Source organism: Atractosteus spatula, chromosome 11 (assembly GCF_055471065.1).
Source record: "Atractosteus spatula isolate fAtrSpa1 chromosome 11, fAtrSpa1.hap1, whole genome shotgun sequence".
Taxonomy (NCBI): Eukaryota; Metazoa; Chordata; class Actinopteri; order Semionotiformes; family Lepisosteidae; genus Atractosteus; species Atractosteus spatula.
In genome coordinates, this window is record NC_142716.1 from 26,614,989 (window position 1) to 26,635,416 (window position 20,428).

A 20,428-nucleotide genomic window follows, 5' to 3' on the forward strand; every position below is an offset into this window, starting at 1 on the left:
TATTTAATCTCTGACCCAGGGAAAAGTGTGGTGTGGACGGCTGAGGACAGAATGCAGGCTCGCGCTGTGTCCGTTATTCTTTTTTTCTTTTTCTGGTTTGGTCGGATAGTTTTTGTTTTTGATTTATCAATAAAGTTTGATAATCGGCCAGTAAAAGCTCTGTTGTCCTTCACATGAATGCCTGAAACATTGTACCGAACCCAGGATTTTACAGTATTTTTTCTTTAAAATACCAATAACAGCAACATACAGTTTACATAATATGTTGATGTTCCAAAATTAATATCGTTTATGACCTTTATGACCTTCATTATGCTCTTCGTTAATGTCTAAGCCGGAACACATCATTATATCTCATTTTGTATTTCTTTTTAAAAAAAAAATCGTTTGCCCAGCCAACAGTATTGTTGTTATTGTTTTTATCCTGTAAAGCGCTTTGAGGAGCCACCTTTAAAAGCGCTATATACAATAAAGTTCATTATTATTACTATTGTTAGTTTGCTGGACAGAGAGGTGAACATTATTACGCAGAAGACAAAGATAGCGATTTACGTTGCATTGTGCATTGTGCTGCTGTAATACAGTTTTAAATAATTAAAAGTCTAAACAGTATCAGCTTTATTTATGGGTTGTAATTTAAAAAAAGTCAAAAACCGCACTCAAAATGCAATTTATAGCTTTCTGGCAAGAGGAGACACATAAATTAATAATGTAACATGCCACTGTTTGTGCATGAATAAGGTTATACTGCTATTTCCTTAGATACTGTACGCGATTCCATGGGGTTTTTTTTGAATCCCCGGCGGAACCGGGCATCCATAAGAATCAAGTAATAGGTTTATTCCATGCTGAAAAAAAGAAGAAAGAAAACACATTCCATAAGAATCAGCGCTTTTATATAGCGCCTTTAAAGGTGGCTTCTCAAAACGCTTTACAGGATAAAAACAACAATAACAACAACAACAATATTGTATTTCATTGCACTTTGACAGATCGTCCTTAAATCAATTGTTGATTTAGTTTGACAGTAACCCTAACACTAACCCTATTTTATTTTTTCAAAGAAATGTTTGTTAAAAAAAGAGTCATGGCTCCAGCTGGATTCAAACACCCAACGTTTGATGTGTGAGTCGGGAACCTAACCCACAGCGCCACTGGCAAGGCCACATAAGGAGTGTTGAAAAAGCCCTACAGAAACATTATCAACAGACATCGTACAGCGTTCTTACACATTTTTGTGTTGCGGTACATGAATATAATTATATCGTTATTAATTTCTTTAGATACGCGATTCCATATTATATTCCCTTTTAAGCAAATTCTAAAAGTATGCTTGTTAACTGCGGTATCACGTTAGTTAAGGACTTCGATGCTTAAAATGTTTAGGGAGAAATGGAATACTGGTGTGTATTTTTTCTTTAAAGTACAGAGACCAGCCATATACTGTATGTTTATGTTCCAAAATTAATATCGTTTATGGCCTTCACACGCGTTACAGTATGCTCCTATTCTTTTTATGCTCAGCTACTAAGATTTCCCTTCAGGGGTAAAATTCCATATAAATATTCAATACTTAAACGGGCACAGTAAAGACATTTAAATCTTTCTACGACCGACCAATGCACCACGAGTGCCCCTGTCGGTCAACCAATCACGTACCGCGGTATTTTGCGTCATCTCGCGTCACGATGCGCGATGACGTAGCCAATTACCCCCGGTATGTGCCTGTGCCGCGCACTTTGAATGGCTGCATCTGTAAATCCAGGGTACAGTGTCTATGATTTTTTTTTGTCATAAAGAAATTACTATTGGATTTTAAAGTGTTTTTTTCCTTTCAATAGTTCGTTTTGAAACGATTCACCAGAATGTATTCTTGAGTTGAGTAATGTTTGTGAGATGCTTGCCTTGCCTCGCTTCTTTTAGTCAACTGTTGACTCTTTGTCAACTGCTGCAGTTCAGTTCTACAGAGCTCTGCTGGTTTAAAATGCAGAAAATGAGCTCTAATCGCATAAGATTATTCCAGTTTTTCCACAATGCTCATGTCAAACATGGGCGACCCCTAAAAACAAGAGCTATTTTCGCTTTGTAGGCCACTACATCACCTAGAAATGATCAAGGCTGCTTGACCCTTCTTCTCTTGCCACAGGTTCTGTTCATCTCCCAGAAGCACCAGTGCACCCACAGACTGGCAACAGACACTAGTATTGTTTAAGTGCCCTTTTTATTTTCTAGTGATCACAACAGTTAACACTGTCTGTCCAACACCCAGGACACATTGTACAGTGTCACAGTTCTAGAGCAGTATACAGTATGTAATACTCTTTTATGTGTTTTTGGAATCATACAGGTTTATTCTGTATAAGCTGCCAGACCACGATGAAGGAAGAGGTCTGCGATACCTCTACATGGATGACCATACCAATGGCTGGGTATATGGGAAGAAATTGGTAAATGACTCCAAGAGTGCAGTGGGGCAGACTTTGCAGCCTTTTTTGTCTTACATTCATAAAAAGGTAAGAAACCTTTATTTATAATCTGTGTCATCTCCCAGAAAGTGAGGTCAGGATATACATTGTCTTTTCGATGTGTTTATTTTCACAGGTTTCTCTTATAATTCAAAAGCCTTTTGTGCAATACAAATACAAACTTTGTATTGATATTTTTTATATTCCTTCCTAAAAGACTGTGGACTTTGGGTATCTTCTATACAACGATCAACCTCCCAAGTCATTTAAACCTGCTCCTTCATCTTTTGGACACAGCAAAGGTAAGTAACATTTTATAATGTACAAGACAGAAGGACACAGAAAATGGGGGGGGGGGGGGAAAACATCATAGACAGCACAACAAACAATATAATTGTATCCGTAATACTTGCTGGGTTTGCTTGCTTATTCCTATGATTAAAGCCAAGTGCAATGTTTGCTACATATGCAGGATGTGAATTGTTCATTTTATATATATCTAAAATAAAATATTTTAAAATTTACACTATTTCAGGGTAGAACATTTACATGTGTGATTCTGCAGATTTTGTCCAAATCATTGATTCAGTAGAAAACATTTATTTTATGATTTACTCAATATGGTCAAGACATGATGGCACGTCCGAAGTATATACTGTACTGTTTCTGAAGAATACCAACACCAGCTTTCTGTGTTTTCTGGTTTTAAAACTTGAATCATAAAGCTTTAAAGTATATATTTCCATCTTGTTTTTGTTCATTATTTTTTTCCCCATTTACATTTCTTTTACTGAGGCATCACATAAGCTAAGAACAAATCTGTTGCCATCAGAGCTTTTTCTCCTGGTGAAAATCACTGAGTTTAAAAACACTTCTGTAAGTCAATATAATACTGATGTTTATAATAAAAGATTCATCTGCTGGGTAAAACAAAACTAAAGATGCTTGTTTTGGGCTCTAGGTTTCTATTGAATTGAATTTACAGTAGCCCATTTCTAAATGAATACAGTAAATTAAATTGTTGAGATTAAGAAATAAATCTACATACTTCATGGCCAATTGTCAGTTCAAGAGAACTGAAAATAATTAATAGGATTAAGAATAGTCCTATTTTGGACTATGGTTTTCAATTCTCTTAATCTGACTTTTGGCCATGAAGTATGTTCAGTTAAATTCGGTTGGACAAAAAAGCCAAAAGTCAGATTAAGAGAATTGAAATTAGCCCAAAATAGAAGTTTTTTTGTTTAGTTTGATCAATTATACAGTTCTTGTTTGATTCTTGAACTGAATTGATTAATTGAATTCGTCAGCTGGAAGCAGGCTTGATAATGGACTCTGTTCAAAAAGAGCAGACTTGTCCTTTAAAAAGATTGAAACTGAAAAAACAGACGGATCAAAAACGATCAAATTTTGAGATTTGAATGTATCTTGTGTGACCTTTTTCAGGGATTGTGATGTTAGACAGACAGACAGGAGTGTGGCTGGTTCACAGCACCCCAGAGCTTCCAGATGTGAAAAATCATTCTACATCATTCTGGCCCTCCAGTGGGCATGAAAATTCACAGACCTTCTTCTGCGGGACTTACACATACAGCACCTTCAAGGACATAGGTAGGCGTTCACATGAACATACAGCTTTAGTATGTACATGGCATTGACATCGCAGCTGTCTATCACTTTCTGAAAGCCTTTGGTACAATTTTTCCAGATTTTAAGATTCAAGTATTGGCAGTTTTTGTTCTGGTTTGGTGCACCTGTTCTTTTCCTATTTTAAATTTACCTGTGGGGCAAAAACCAGTCTATTCTGTTATTATCTGTTGGTGGTTCAATTTCATATGCACGCTTAATATAACCCTGAGAATAGGTGGACACTAATAGACTTACACCTCATTGTGTATACAGATGAAAATAAATACCGAAATAGCCTTAGACTTTCTAATTAAATCTAAATGATGTGTATGGTGGCTGCTGAAAATGTATGTCAACATTTCAGAACTTGGAGGATAGTTTAACAAATGAAAATAAATAAAGGAAACTCTCCAAACTAATGGAAAAAGAAAGGGGGCATTTGACCTGGATGTATGAAAATGCCATGCTTACTCTTGGTTATTTTTCATTCTTGTCTCTACAGCTGTGCAACTCCAGTATATCCATGTATACTCTTTTGACTATCACATCCCCCAAACCTTCCACAGAGACCTTCAGTGTGTGGCTCAGAGAACATGCTATCCCAGGAAAGAGCCTTGGTTTATGCAGCTGCCCCTGACATCTTTAGCAGGGGAAACTTTCACCAGCTTTGCAAAATACTCTAGATTTAACGACGGTGAGCACCACTTCTTCCCTCTCGAATCTCAATTCCTTTTCATGAAGTTTCTGATAAATGCAAGTTGATCTGAAATTTCCCATATGCAAATGGCACTACCACCCATACCAATGCCAGATATTGGTTTTAAGATTAAACAAAACGTATTTTTCTGTTCTACAACTTACTTCAGACATCCCCCTTCATTCGCATTTCTTTTCAAAAGCTGCTCAAACAATGTGTGAGATGGGGGGAAACAACATTGCGAAGGCACAAAACCTGTCAGTGTTCAGAAAAAGAAAGCCAAGGCAGAGCTAGAGTCTGCAAAAAAAATCAGTTAAGTCTATGGATCACGTTTTTTTCCCAACTGATCGCTTCTTTAGAAACTATTCTCCAATTCAAAATACAGAAACAGTAGTGAACAACACAGTTGCCATGATCCATAAACAATCTCTGTGCTTCATTATTGCAGTTTGTTCCTGGAGAAGTGAAAATGTCACATCAGCTATTTTTCTCATTTTAGATATTTGGAATCAATAGTTAATTTTTTGCATGCCTCTACATTTTAAAATCACAAATGAATTATCACAGTTCCAGACCAGTACCAGCTTGGAAGAGATGACGAAATGTACTTATTCCTTCAAAATATGTGCTATAACAGCCCCACAGTGATGCTAAGTGTCGGAGTTGGCATAAGTTGTACCAATGATGTTTCTTTCACTGACAACACTACAAGAGCACTGGTGCCCAGCTGGTCATAGAGGTTGCAGTTATCGGACGCGTCTGAGATCGCTTGGATATCCCAAAGTGCCCAGCCCTGTTGGTGTTGGTATTCTGTGAATTATGTATCACTGCTGAAACTCGGACAACAATGTCTGATTTACTCTGAACAAGCACTTATTGAGCCTCTCAGAATCTGAATTTATTTAATTTTTACAAAGTCTAACTCTATTGTATGTTGGCCGTTTCTAGCCAGCAAGACCCACTTTCTCACAAAGATTTTGTTGGAACAATATCCAGTTTATTTTTAGTCAAAGCCTTTCCCAATTGAAGATGTATTTATATAAAAAAGCAGACTTCGTTTTGGTGAAACTTTCTCAATCTGCCACCTGGCAACTGAACTTTCCTACATGGTTCTGCGGTTACACTTTAGATTTAAGGTTTCATAGCATCGCTTTCTTTCAACAGAGATTTTATGGGATGTTAGTAAAGCATTCATTTATATTCAGTAGTAATTTAGGTTTAGGATTTGTGTCTGAGGTAGTTTGTAGGTGCTTTATTAACATTCTGTAAAGCCCAATTCTTGAGGAAATTGATTAATAGAATATTTCAATCTTTTATTCATACAACAATCTAAAACAAATGTTTTTTTCTTGGTATGTTGATTTAAACATAAGAAAGGATAAAAATATAAATTGTGTAGCTTCTTTAGATACCATTTAATACCTAAGAACACGAGAGGTTACATTTGGCCCATTTAGCTAATTTCTTAGTAGTTCATTCAAGGATCTCATCCTGCTGTTTCTTGAAAGGAACCAGGACTTAAATAACACGTGCAGTTTGTTCCATTAAACTCAACTAGTTTTGAAAAGAAATTGATTAATTGATCCAAGGATCTCATTCTGCTGTTACTTTAAAGGTTATTGGAAACGGTTGTCATATTTTATTTAAATACATTTAAAATAAAGGTTATGTAGAAAAGGAACAATCCAGTAAGTTTCAAACACCGCCCTTCAAAAGCAATATGTCACACTTCACACTTGAACTACTGTATATTGGTGGTGTTGATTTAAAAAAGAACGTTCTGGGTAGCAGCCAGTACAGTACAGCATTCAGAGAGGGGGGGGAGAAATACACATTCACTTGTTCTCGGTTCCAGTTTGACGTTTTGGTAGCAAGTGCACTTCCTGTTTTTGGTTGGGTAGAAAGTGTGCCTGGGACAGATTCTAACATGGAACCTGTGACTCTGTTCCGTTTCAGATCTCTACTCGGGTTTGCTGGTTAACTATTTAGGAGACGACTTCTTTGCCAAAAGTTGGGGGAAGCTTCATCGGCCTCTGCCGTCGAATTGCTCCGTGGCGCACAAGGTGTACAACGTGACGACGATGCAGCTGCCAGAGGCCAGGCCTTTCGGCATCATGGTGGACCACTCCAAGTGGTGTGTGACGAAGGGCGGGGGTCCGCACTGGACCTGCATCGCGGACACGAACCGAGAGATCAGTCAAACGAGAAGAGGAGGCGGGGCTGTGTGCACAAGCAGGCCTGGAGTGTGGAAGGCCTTCCTCACAGTAGTTGACACATTTGAGGACTGCCAGTAACACGTGGCTGGCAGAAATAGACGAACAAGAAAGGGCTGCTTTTCAAACGATACTGCATAGTTTTTCCAAGTCAAAGCAAATGGTGGTAAGTAATATGTAAGAAAACTCTGCAGTAGCTCAAGTAGGTAGTGCGTCAACACGCGTAGGCTGCAAAAGAGAAGAAAAGAAACGGGAACTGACACCTGAAGAAGACTCTACAGCTGAAATATTGTTTCTTTTCTTCTCTTTTCAGCATGGAATAAACCTTTACATGTTCCAAAACTATTCAGTACTGACCTTAATAGCAAAAGTAAAATGTATTTAGAAAGGATATGTATCATGAGGAAGTCATGCATCTAAAAAAACATTTTTTGAATGAAGTACTGAATATATCGGGGGGGAATATACGTGTGTATTAGCTTTCAACACTACACTTTTCTCAAAATATTGCAAATGCAAGTGATCTCCAGTGTCTTTTAAACATAATCAATAAGTTTGTTTTCACAGCAGTATTGTAATATATTAATAGTGTAATGCTGACAACACTTTACACAGAAACCACACAATGGATGAGTAATATATATATTTTTACTAGCTAAATCAATAACACCACAGACTACGTATTGCAAAACACAAGACAACCTATGCTTTTCAGAACAGGTGGATAAGGTTAAATAAAAACAATCACCACATCTTCATATACAGTACAGTTACTACATTATTGATCAACTTGAAGCATTGGATTATATGACTGTTTACTCTGTGGAGCTGTCCACTTCGACTGGCTTTGTAATAGGCCTGTACAGTTTAAAAGAGAGAGTTTATGTTCACATTTTTATAAAGAATAAGGTTACAGTGCCGTGCTGGTGTTTCGATCTGGTAAGAATATCTTAAGTCTATTAAACCTTCCAGCATTCCTTAATGATTTACTGATTTTTAAGTCAAAGGCCATACGCCTAGCTGAAGTTAAAAAATATCTGAGGAACTTAAACCATTATCAAGCTGGCACTTGCAAAAGCAGGCATGTCTCTAATGTTGGGTAGGATTGAGTCTCCCCTTGCAGTCTTGATTGTCTGACCTGCTCAATGCCTATGACCTCACAGTGATGTCACTCACAGTCGTGTTCTTCTCCAGTGGGTGATCTCTCTTTTATAAGCTCAAAGCATGTCAAGTGGGGAAAGACTCTCTCTCATGAGTATGTCAGAGGAGTGTGTGCACATTTCCTCATCCTGTTTCAGTTGTGTTATTTTAACCTTTGCTAATCCGATAGGTAAATATTAACCCACATATAAGCCGTGCCCGGGAATGTAGACAGTGGAAACTGAAAAATGAACTTCACATGGCACAATTTACCATTCTTACCACTTAAAAAAAAGCTCTTAGTTTTTAAATAAATAAAGTAAAATGTAAAGGTGCTTTTTTTTCTGCACAAAACTGTCTTTCATAATGTAATATTATGCTATGGATTAAAAACAAAAGATTCTTTAAAAAATCCCAAGTATAAGTTGTTATAATTAGATGCCATTGTATGCTATATTCGTTTATAGTAGTGCAGGTGGGTAGCTGCGTCAGCATGCGTAGTCTGTAAAGGAACAATAGGTTTATTCCATGCTGAAAAGAGAAGAGAGAAAAGGTTTCGGCTGTGAAGCCTTCTTCAGGTGTGTCTCCACACACCTTAAGAAGGCTTCACAGCCAAAACGTCATATTAATTTATAGACGTATCTTTAATTTGTAAAAAGCAGTTTTTGAGCAAAAAAAGATGTATTTCTAATATCACACTTAAAGAGGGAGTAGAAACTCCATTGAAACAGATGCCCACAGCCACAATTTAACGGCAGCTGATTGTCAGAGCCACCTGAGAAGTGACAGAGAAAAGCCTAATTTCACAGGGAAATGGTTGTTCTCTTTGAAAGGTTCAATTGAATATATGGAATTAATATTCTGTTTGAATGTATCTCATGAATGCTGTTAAATGATATTACCTATACAGTACTAACTACATGCTTCAAGACTACCATTGAGCAAATTAAATTCTAGAGGCTAAATACTGTATGCAGTACAGTGGGAAATATTGAATTGTTTTGGGAAGTAAAAGACAAATTATATTTACAGTGACTACTGTTCAGGGGATAAAGTGAGTTCCTGAAGTGATTATCCAGAAATAACTCATTTATATACCATAAAAATACAGTGTTGCCAAGTGGAAATATAATGTTTGTACCGCTTTCCTTGTGCCACAAGAATATTTGCCAGTATCAAATGATCATAATGTATCTCTTCCAGGCTAAAATAAGCAACAGTAAACTCTGGTATTTAACTGGAATATAGTAGCATAAAAAAGTGGGGCAGTGGTGCTGTCTCAGAGCACTGGGGCCATAAGTTCATCCTCAGACCTGTGGTTTGTATGTTCTACATGTGTTTGCTTGGGTTGTCTTCAGGTAATTGGCTTTTGTGAAAATTGTCCCTGGTGTGAGTGTGCGCTGTGATGGACAGGTGTCCAGTTCAGGGTAAATCATGCCTCTGGCTCCCCTGCAACCCTGTATTGGATAATGCAGTTAGAAAATGGATGGATTAAAACCTTCATTACCTTTATAGAATTCTTTCCTTTTAACATTATTTTACTACTGGAAACCACTGTAATTTTAAATCATATCCATTCAGCTATCAACTATTTTACCACAATATTACAGTACATTTTACCTTTTGTATATCCTTCTGAAACAGTGCTGCTGTGCATTCCATTGCAAAAAACGCTACATACATTCTGCTACCAGAAAGTCTCATTAAAACACTAAAGAAAACATACTCATTAAGTGCAATTTGAGACTTTACATCTCATTTAATATGGAGACCGTCGACTGACACTGACTCAATACATACAGTAAAAGTGGTTCAAGCTTTTAGAGACAACCTGTAAAATCTCACGGTCAGTCTCTGAGTTTGCAGATTGATTAAGACGCACAGTCTTTGGGGTGGGAATTCTTTCTTATTGGCTTATTTGCTGACAAGGGAGAGTTGACACATTCAAGAACACCATCCACAATTCAGAGGCAAGGTTATTAGATCTGCAGCAGGTGATTAAGAGACTCTTCTCCGGCTCCTCTTTTCATTGTACAGGGAGATGGCTGGGAGCAGCACTCTGATAATGGACACTGCCACCCACGCCACTATATTCTCCGCCATGTCATTCAGTTCTTCCATTGTTATCTGTTTTAAAGCAACAGCATAAATGTAGGTTAACCACGGAGGACTAACATTGTCTTTTATTGCTTTTAACAGGGTGTCAGCTGAGCATTAGACAGGATTCATCCATTCTCCCAGCAAACAGTGATAGGCTGATTTCTTTTTAAGGTCTTATTTTGTTTCGACTTCTCCTTGGAATATGTCATATTCTATTCACATTTTTTCTACAGCCTACAGCCTATTCTGGACTTTTCTTTCATTTCCTTTCCCTTCTTACCTCTCTCCCTCCTATTCCTTCTCTCTCCCAAAACCAAACCATTGTGCATTTTACTACACTGTATTACAATTAAAACACAAGATGAAAGGTTCTTATAAAATAGCTACAAATTATTTGTTTCTGGTACTAAATCTGTTTTGAAAATCATACGGCTTGGGGCACATTGCATTCTCTTCTTCTGACAAGATACCAAGGGTTTTGAGTCCCAGCTGGGTTTCTTCACAAGTCTTTTTCATAGGAACCCAATTCGAACAGATTACATACAGTAATTTCTCATTTTCTCGGGCAGTGCAATAGATGCTGTTAATGGAATACAAGTACATTTTAAAAGACAACCTTAGATAATGTGACAATCAGTGCACTTCTTTTCAGTCCTTCAGATATCCCTTGTGGTGCCTCCGGGGGAAAGTTTATGTAAATGAGAGAAGTACTCACACCACACTTTTCTTTCCTGAGTTTCGTGGCGTTTCTTCCTCCAATTATCTTCCAAATCCAGTCCGTAATCCGCTCTATTAATCCTGTTCCGATCCAAGTTACAAAAATCCATAATAAAGCCAATCCGCGATGTATCCTTATCCACTATCCGCAATCCAAGAACCATAAACCTTTTCTCCTTTCAGTAGTCCGTTATTCCTTAGTCCGATCTTTAACATAAACCTCTTTCCTCTCTCTTCCTCCAAACCGCATTCACCTTATCGGCTTCCGCCTTGTCCACTGCCTCCGGGCCACTTATATTTCGGTTCCTGATGCGGCTCAGCTGTGTCTCATTGTTTCTCAGGGTAGACCCTTTCCATATACGGGTCAGCTGATTCTTTTTGGCAGCCATTTTGCTTAGGTCCATATCTAGTATTTTAAGTAGGTCATTCCGAAAATACCTGTTATGAATGACCCTTCCCCAGGTCATCTTACACCCTTTACTTGGCTGGCCTGTAATGTGGGTGTTATATTCTATGATTTTCTCCTTGTTTTATTTATTACCTTGTCCAGTAGGTGGCAGAATTAGCACAGTAAGGAACTAGGCTTAAGGAGCAATATTTGTTTAATCAAGCTGACATCTTCCTCTAAAATATGTTTTTTTTTCCGTAGTGGTATGAAAAACACAACCTGAAAATATAGTAATGAAAATGAAAAGTCAAAGCTTGTGCAACCAGGTGATGAGCAGCTGGGCCCGGGAATCGGGAACAGCGCCTCGTGCAGGCTGGTAGACCCTCGCTACCAACCTGCTGTACGCCTGACTTGTACGTATCTCTGGAAACTCTCCCATGGTTCTTTCTAATTTTTTAGGTAAGATCTGAAGTAATAAGGCTTTTTTAAAAGGCCTGTAAGTTTATGTTTACTGATGTCATAGTTTCGGTTTAAGGTTTACACGTTTATATGTTTTAAGAGTATCAAAAGTGTATTCGGGCTCTGCGGGTTATCAGAGACGAAATTGAACTTCGTTAGCTAACTGTGTGAAGTCGCTAGATGAAAACTGTCTGTGTGTTGTGAGTTAAGTTCTTAGTGAGTTGAGTTGTTATGTTGTCGCGTTTAAATGGTGTTATAGTAAACGTCTTAAACAGGGGAAAACAACATGTATGAGGGTAGGAGTCAGACTCTCGCTACCAGCCTGCTGTAAACCTGACTTCTACATATCTCTGGAAACCTTCCCATGTTTTTTTCTATTTTTGTAGAAAATAAACTTTAAAAAAGGAAACCGTGTGTGAGTTCCTATTGCGTGCATCGGTGAGTGCACACGATCAACGGTAAAGCTGCCAGAACTGAGAGGGCCCCGCTAGAGGTCACCACAGCCAGGCAGAATAGGGACTGTGACGTAAACTTGAGCAGTGCGTTATGGGAGTTGTAGTTCATAAAGCCAACGCTATGTCCGTGAGCAACTATAGCCAGTTCTAAAACCCGGCTCCCCTTAAGTGAGGATTACACTTGCATTCCAGGCTTTTCTATAGAAGCCCGTTTCGAAGTCGCAAATGTGAGATATAAAGTCGGAATTCTGAGTTACTAAGTCGCAATTCTGAGATACTAAGTCGCAATTCTGAGTTGCTAAGTTGCAATTCTGAGATACTAAGTTGGAATTCTGAGTTACTAAGTTGCAATTCTGAGATACTAAATCGGAATTCTGAGATACCATAGCGCGTTTTTTTTTTCTCCCTGGCGGAAACGGGCTTCCATACTTTTCAACTATCTTTTCCTTTTCCAACATTTCCTAAAATATTGATTTTTTCTTGTAAGTTTGATTGAAACAGTTCTTACATAAAAATAACACAATTTTTAAAAATCATTTAGAATAATATTTTAATAAACACGAAGGTGCATTCATCATTTAGCATAATGCAGAAAGTTATCTTTTTAGAAACAAAATTGGTGAACGTGTTTGGGGGTCATTTAATTTGATTCCAGACGTGTGCACCTTATGTAGGGGGTTTGCGTCTTCTCCCTGCTTTCACATTATCTTCCTTTGGGTGATTCCCTCCATCTTCCATCTTCAACACATGCTTGTTCGGTTCACTGGAATGTCTACATCGCCCTGTGTGTTTGTGTATGTACCCTACAAGGGGACAAATATACTACTAATGCTGAGTTACACCTCTGGGATTCTGGGATAGACTCCTGGTCAGCAAACCCTTAAACAGGAATAAGTAGCCTTCTGATAAAGGGTGGATAAAAGACAATTAATCAAATAGATCTTAATTTCACGACCTGTTGTTCACCAGACTACAGAATAAACACAAGCAGGACTAACAGTTCCCAACAGACAGTCAAGTAATGAGAGAGACTACTGGAAATGAATCAGATGCCAGTTCTTCAAAGACAAAATATTATAGAAATGGAGTTCTCGTATCCTGCAGGTGATCAGACCAGCAATGTGATTGTCAGTAAGACTAGGCTAAAAACAAGCATGTGCTCATTTCATACATTAAAATTAGAAAGAAAAGTCCAGTATTAAAATAATAATAATAATAATAATTGCTTACACTTATATAGCGCTTTTCTGGATACTCCATTCAAAGTGCTTTACAGGTAATGGGGACTCCCCTCCACCACCACCAATGTGCAGCATCCACCTGGATGATGCGACGGCAGCCATAGTGCGCCAGAACACTCACCACACATCAGCTATTAGTGGGGAGGAGAGCAGAGTAATGAAGCCAATTCATAGATGGGGATTACTAGGAGGCCATGACTGGTAAAGGCCAATGGGAAATCCTATACCCCTACTCTTTTCAAGAAACGCCCTGGGATTTTTAATGACCACAGAGAGTCAGGACCTCGGTTTTATGTCTCATCCGAAGGACGGCGCCTGTTTACAGTATAGTGTCCCCGTCACTATACTGGGGCATTAGGGCCCACATGGACCGCAGGGTGAGCGCCCCCTGCTGGCCCCACTAACACCTCTTCCAGCAGCAACCTTAGTTTTTGCCAGGAGGTCTCACAACCAGGTACTGACCAGGCTCACACCTGCTGAGCTTCAGTGGGTTGCCAGTTGTGAGTTGCAGAGTGATATGGCTGCTGGATAAAATGGATTGTATTCTCTTTTTTTACTAGGGATTTGAATTTGAAGGACTGTATCCACATCTTATTGCACCCAGCCTGACCGTGTGGCTCTGCAGATCAATCAGTGAACACACATTTTGTCAGGAAATTTGATCCCTCTGTCATCCACTGAGTCTTTTTCAGACGTTCCAAGCTTTGGTATTTGTATTATGTAATCTTGGTCACAAATCCAAATGCAGATTCTGTCCAAAAGAAAGGATAATTCTCTTCCAACTAAACAGATAAGCAGTATAATTGTTGATGACCGTAATTTTCTTTGCTCTCACACTGCAACAGAAATGAAGAAACTGACCTCTGGTAATTGCAGAGCCCTTCTCCACAGCATTGGATTGGATCAAGTGATTAGACAATGGATGGATAATATTCCATGTGTCATGCTGCTGTGACTGAGAATATTGAGGACAAGACCTGTATAACTATAAATGGCTGCAATACCATAACTGACCATAATTAAAATTGCATTTCTACACTTCTTTTCCATCCCAGATCTACAGAGCTACAGATGAAAAGTGGTTGAAAAGTGAGAAATTTCTTCACCAATTGTTTTAAGGAAAAACTTTAGGAAGGCCAGATTAAGAATTCCAGAGTGAAATCTAGCCAGAATACAGAGGGGTTAACACACCTATTCTTATAAACAGGGATCTTAAATAACCAAGTATGAAATTTAAAGCACGGCATTGCTACGGTACAAATACCTTCAACCAAACCGAAAACAACCAGAACACATCTCGAGGCTGAGGAATTAGGAACCTCGTGAAATGGCCGTTCCGTTGTGACGTCATCCTACCATCGCACCCAGATTTGTTTTTAAAAAGTTTCTGTCGGTGCGTTTTCAATCCCTTTCTGTAGCTACCCAGCTACAGATACCAGTTTACCAATTTAACAGCTTCTTCCTACAGATTAGGTGCCTTTTTAGACATATCTAGAAAAGACACATACAGACACATCAACCGCCAAAAAGCAAGACTGGGCAGAGAGAGGATGTTTTCATCGTTATTTCACCAGTGAAGCCCAACTGAAAGGAACTAGGACACAGCAGAGTGCAAGATTAGCATTATAAAACGCTTCGAAAAAAATGTTTTATAAGACTATAAAACCTACTGTACTGTATATACAATATACTGTAGCGTTTACAGGTTCTTTTCAGAACAAAGGACCAGTGGAGACGCGATTAACAAACCAAGGGATAGCTTTATTCATTAACAACCACAAAACCAAACACAGGATATACATGCACATGAGGAGACTGATGGAACACGTACACATCTTTAGGGTGGTAATTACTTAACAACACGCTATACACTTATAAGTCTGGAGCCTCCCCACACGGCTCCTCCTCCCGGGCCCGGTAGGGGGCCAGGTGGCCTTGGTGCAGGACCACCACTCTCCCACCACTCTTCGCAACCAGACACGGTAGCAGACCTCGCCCACCACCCCGAGTACCTCAGCGGGTTCCTCCCACGATGGCGCCAGCTTAGGGCTGAGTCCCCGGGCTGGAAGGCAGGCCCCCTGCAGCGCAGGTGGTAGTGCCGCTTCTGCCGGACCCCCATCTGAGTCAGGTGGGTCCGTGCAAAGCTGTGCACCCGCCGCATCCGCTGCCGCAGGTCCCACTCGTAGTCCGGTCCAGCCGGCGGTGCCGACCCGTCTCCGGGCGGCGGGCCGAAGACCAGGTCCACCGGGGTTCGCATTTCCCGGCCCAGCATGAGCGAGGCCGGGGTGCACCCGGTGTATTCCTGGACCGCGGTCCGATACGCCCAGAGCGCAAGGGGGAGGTGGCGGTCCCAGTCCCGTTGGTTCCGGGACACCAGGGTGGCCAGCTGGGTGGCGAGCGTCCGATTAAACCGCTCCACCAACCCGTCGCTCTGGGGATGCAGCGGGGTGGTCCGCGTCTTAGTGATCCCCAGGCGCTGGCACACTCTTGCGAAGACCTGGGACTCGAACTTACACCCGTGGTCACTGTGTAACTCCTTCGGCACCCCCAGCCTGGCAAACATCCCCTCCAGAAGTGCATCGGCCACCGTGGGGGCACTCTGGTCCGGGAGGGCGTAGGCCTCCGGCCACTTCGTAAAATAGTCCATGGCCACCAAGACGAGTACACTAAAGAGTACACTAAAAGTAACCGCAGAGAATATTCTGTTCAACGTTTCCCACCCATAAATGTGCCTGGGATGGTGATTGATTCTTATACAGATGACACAGAAGTCATGAGTCGGGACACTCCCTATAGAGCCCTGACTGATGCTTCATCAAAACTTCAGGATCAACCTACTCCTACAGCAGAACAAGAAAATGAATTGACATGTAAAAGCAATCGAGTTCCCTGGTCCTGGGTTTGGAAGAAACCCTCTACTTCAAATGACATGGGACTGGGTGAACAAGAGTTCATGGAACTTCCTTGCAGAAGCAATGAGATAGAAGATTCATTTACAGATCAAAACAGCTTAAATGCTGCAGAACAAAAGAGAGGCTCAGAGAAAACAACACTTGACAATGTTGAGGAAGGAGACCAGCCAAGCCCTCTCATTTCACCAAAGCTTGACTTCTCAGCAGAACACATAGCATGTGCAGAGTCTGCAGTGTCTGACATTGAAATTGTTGCCATGGGTATTGTTGACATTATTATGGGCGAACTTGATGTAACGGAGGCCTCAGATACAAAAAGCAAGTCTAGAGCAAGCCAAAAGAAATCAGAGTGTGCTGCTGGTCTCGTCACTGAGAATAAAGCATTTCAAACCCACTCCAATAACGTTAACTTGAACATTGAAAAGCTTTCAGCTGAAGAGGCGTCCTGTGCATCTCAAGTACCAGGAGCCACAGCAAAGCACAATCTCCCCCCACTGCAGACAAGGGTTTCAGAAGAGCCTAAGGACCAAGTCAGGACCTCCACAGAGAGTTCTACAATGAGTCCTATTGAAAGGAAAGTGGAACAACTTGTCTCGAGTGGTTCTCTGCGTGTATTTTCAGAAGAACTTGTCAAAAATGTTTTCCATTTAATTTTGAAATCGGGAATTGCAGTACAATTGGGCACAGCTCACAAATCTGATTCAGATCCAACTTTAAAGAGCCCTCTAGTAGTTCAGGATTTATCCCATCCAAAGTCCTCAGAGCTCTCTATGCAGTTGTTGTATTCATGTACTGAGAAATCAGTGAAAAAGCTGTTGAAGCAGTGCCTCAGTTTTCCTGATTCTCCAATTTTTGCCACAAATGAGAAAGATGTTTCACTTTTTCAAGATTGTGATACAAATACGGAATTTAAGTCTTCCCAAAGGATTTCAGAGAAAGTGTCTGTGACTGCCAAGGATCACAGACCACAGAAAAGTACTGAACCATCAGTGCCCAGTTCACAGATGTACCATGATGCAATTAATCAGCTTTCCAGCTTGCTTGTAAAGTCTGTCATGGATGTTTTGTCTTCTGCGTGTGATTTATCAATGGAGCCTGAAGACAGTGAAAATCAAGGTAAGAAGGAAATCAAATCAAATCATTTAATAGTGTATTAACATTTTAGTTGTTATGAAGTACAATTTAAAAAATGTAGTGACTGTATATAAATATACAGTACCTTGATTTTCTATCTGTTGTATCTTTTAAATGTTTTTGATGTATTTAGACCAAGATAGTGTAGGCCATGACTATGAATGAGAGAATGAGTGAATATAGCCATATATTCAGTAGCCATATATACAGTATCTGTGAATATGGCTGCTTCTTTGTATGTAGTTACCTGAGCTCCAAGATGTAATAGTTTTACAGGAACATGAACCTTTATACTCAAATATTTTGTGATGCCTGTCATTCGTTACTTCTCAATATAATTTAGTTTTTGTTTCAATTGTACATACTTTCTGATATTTTGTTTTACTATCATTAAATAAAAAGCTCTTTGTTATCATAGGTAATATACCAGCAGCCAGGATGACATCAGAAATTGAGAAGAGTTCTTCTGAGGAACTGAAAAGAGACTCCCACCTTGAAAACAGTTCTGAAATCAAACCACTCAGTGTCCCTGTAGAACCGTTGAATATTGAACCGGTTTCCTCAGTTGGGCTCCAGGAAATTTCTATGGCTAAATCAACAGAATCACTTAATATGACTTTAGTGTGTACTGAGACTGTGGAAAACATCATAACACAGCTGCTATTGCAGATATACCCTACTTTGATAAAAGAGGAAACTTCTACAGAAATCCCAGGGAAGATGTCTGTGTCTTTGCTGAGTCAGCTAGCTGTGGACCTCTTTGACAGTGTGTTGCAGGACTTGTCAGAAAACCAGGAGATAACAGTTGTGAAACAGGATAATGATGTGTTTCATGAACCACACAAGATTCAGCAGGTTGCCAGCTCTGTTCACAATGAATTGCTGTGTCAAACTGGATCCCAACAGGTTCTACAGAAAGCTGCAGCCTCCAGAAATGAGACAGTGGTCAAAACCATAATCAGTTCTATGGTGACCAACATTTCCAAGCTGACACATTCAGCTTCCCAATGTTCATCCCTTTCACCAGAGACCAGTATTAGCAGAGAAGCAAGTGAGATCGTTGATGAGGTGATGGGTGATATTAAAATAACTAGTGAGCACAACAAAGAGGCAACACCCAGTGCTCAATCTTCTGAAGTTTCTCTTGTTTCTTCTGAAATAGTACATGGAGTCACAGATAATCTGCTAAAGAAAATTCAGCTAAACTGTTCCAGCCCTGAGTCCAGTACTCCTCAAGCTGCCATTGATATGGAAACCCGGAGCACTGAGCAGCTCATGTGCACCAAAACGGACCAGTTAGAACCTTCACCTGTTATTGGTCGAACAGTCAGAAGTAAAAAAACTGCAGTCTTCTATGACAAAGTCTCCAAAAGGCTTTTCTCCAACAGTCCCAAGTGGTTTTGAAAACAGTTTCCAGCCAGAAGACACTATGGATAAGCCCTGCTCATCACGTCTCCTAGGAGAAGCTGTTGGTGTGACACCTTGTTCTAATAAGAAAAAAGATTGCTTAGCTTCTGAGACCCCAGACAAGCCTGGAGATTATCTGGTTCAAAGAGTCCAGGATCTAGAAGGAGTACAGCAGTGTAAGGCTTCAGGGAAGACAGTTAAGAAGACTAAGAAGAGCTCCTTGAGGCCAGACTGTATGAAAACACAACCTCTGGAGTCCTCTTCGCATGATGTGAAGGTTGATGAGCTGATGAGTGATATTAGAATCACTAGTAAGCACAATAAAGAGGCAACACCCAGTGCTCAGTCTTCTGAAGTTTCTCTTGTTTCTTCTGAAATAGTACATGGAGTCACAGATAATCTGCTAAAGAAAATTCAGCTAAACCGTTCCAGCCCTGAGTCCAGTACTGAAGATCTGAAGAGACCTCTGCAAACCTTGAGTGAAATGGTTATAAGTATTACTGAATCTGTGATCATGCAGTTATCAGCTGTTCCAGGAATTACTATAGGCACAGCTGAGCATGACAGATGCATCTTTCTTCAGCCTTCGGATGCAGACCAAATGATTGAAAAAGTGTACAATGACTTGCTGCAAGAAAATGGCTCCCTTATTGCATTATACAAAGCAGTAATGTCCAAAAATCATGAAGTGTCCAATGCCATTATTGTATCTTTGGTTAAAGAGCTCTCAAAGCTCTACTTTTCAACAGCTGAGTCTTCAGCCTCAGGTGTTGGACGCATTGTGCAGTTGACTGTTCATTAATTGTATGTCTGGCAGGATGGTGGCACTGCTTCACACCAGAGAAAATGATAGAAAGCAACTCAGGGGTAGCACTAGGTACCTGTACATCTGGGTTGTCCTGGGGTTGCACCCTTTGAGTCTGCTGAAGCTCGACAGGTGCAGTTGGAGGGAGACATTCTGTCTGTGGAAAACCAGGTGTCAAATAAGCTTTCAGACGGTTGTGATGAACAACTTGGGTAGGTCCATCAGGGGAGTCTTTCTGTCTAATGACATACAGCACCCCATCTCCATCAGCAGGACGTATTAACTGTATGATACAGTATGGCCCTTTCCAACGTGGCGCCAGTTTACACCGTAAATGAGCTGGATCGTTCAACCAAACTAAGTCTCCCTTGTGGTAAGGTGAGTACTTTACTTTTTTGTCATACTGGGTCTTTTGTTGTAGATGTGCAGCTTCACAATGTTCCTGGCTGGACTGATAAGCATGCTGGAGTTTACGACAAACAAATGCAGCATATTCAGCTGGTGTTCCTGGAGATGCAGATGATAGTTCAGCCTTAGGCAAAAATAATAGATGAACTGGCAACCGAGCCTCACGACCATGCACCAGATAGAATGGTGTATACCCAGTGCTAGCATGTACACTTGTATTGTAGGCAAACTGAATGGATCTCAGCAACGTGTCCCAAG

General features: G+C 40.2%; 1 protein-coding gene across 1 annotated transcript; it reads left to right on the forward strand.

The window, feature by feature from the left end:
• The first annotated feature begins 1,695 nt into the window (after window positions 1-1,695).
• LOC148823753 (deoxyribonuclease-2-alpha-like) lies at window positions 1,696-7,085 on the forward strand. The gene is made up of 6 exons (XM_088928116.1): window positions 1,696-1,700; window positions 2,348-2,513; window positions 2,683-2,767; window positions 3,912-4,076; window positions 4,597-4,788; window positions 6,748-7,085. Exons 1-6 carry the CDS (start codon window positions 1,696-1,698, stop codon window positions 7,083-7,085), a joined length of 951 nt encoding a protein of 316 aa, XP_088784242.1.
• Window positions 7,086-20,428: the final 13,343 nt, after the last annotated feature.

What these genes read in the sequence shown, in the direction of transcription:
- LOC148823753 (XM_088928116.1), top strand. An exon ending in TGTCTTACATTCATAAAAAG is followed by an intron (nt 2,514 to 2,682) that starts GTAAGAAACCTT and finishes CCTTCCTAAAAG; the next exon opens with ACTGTGGACTTTGGGTATCT. An exon ending in ATACTCTAGATTTAACGACG is followed by an intron (nt 4,789 to 6,747) that starts GTGAGCACCACT and finishes GTTCCGTTTCAG; the next exon opens with ATCTCTACTCGGGTTTGCTG.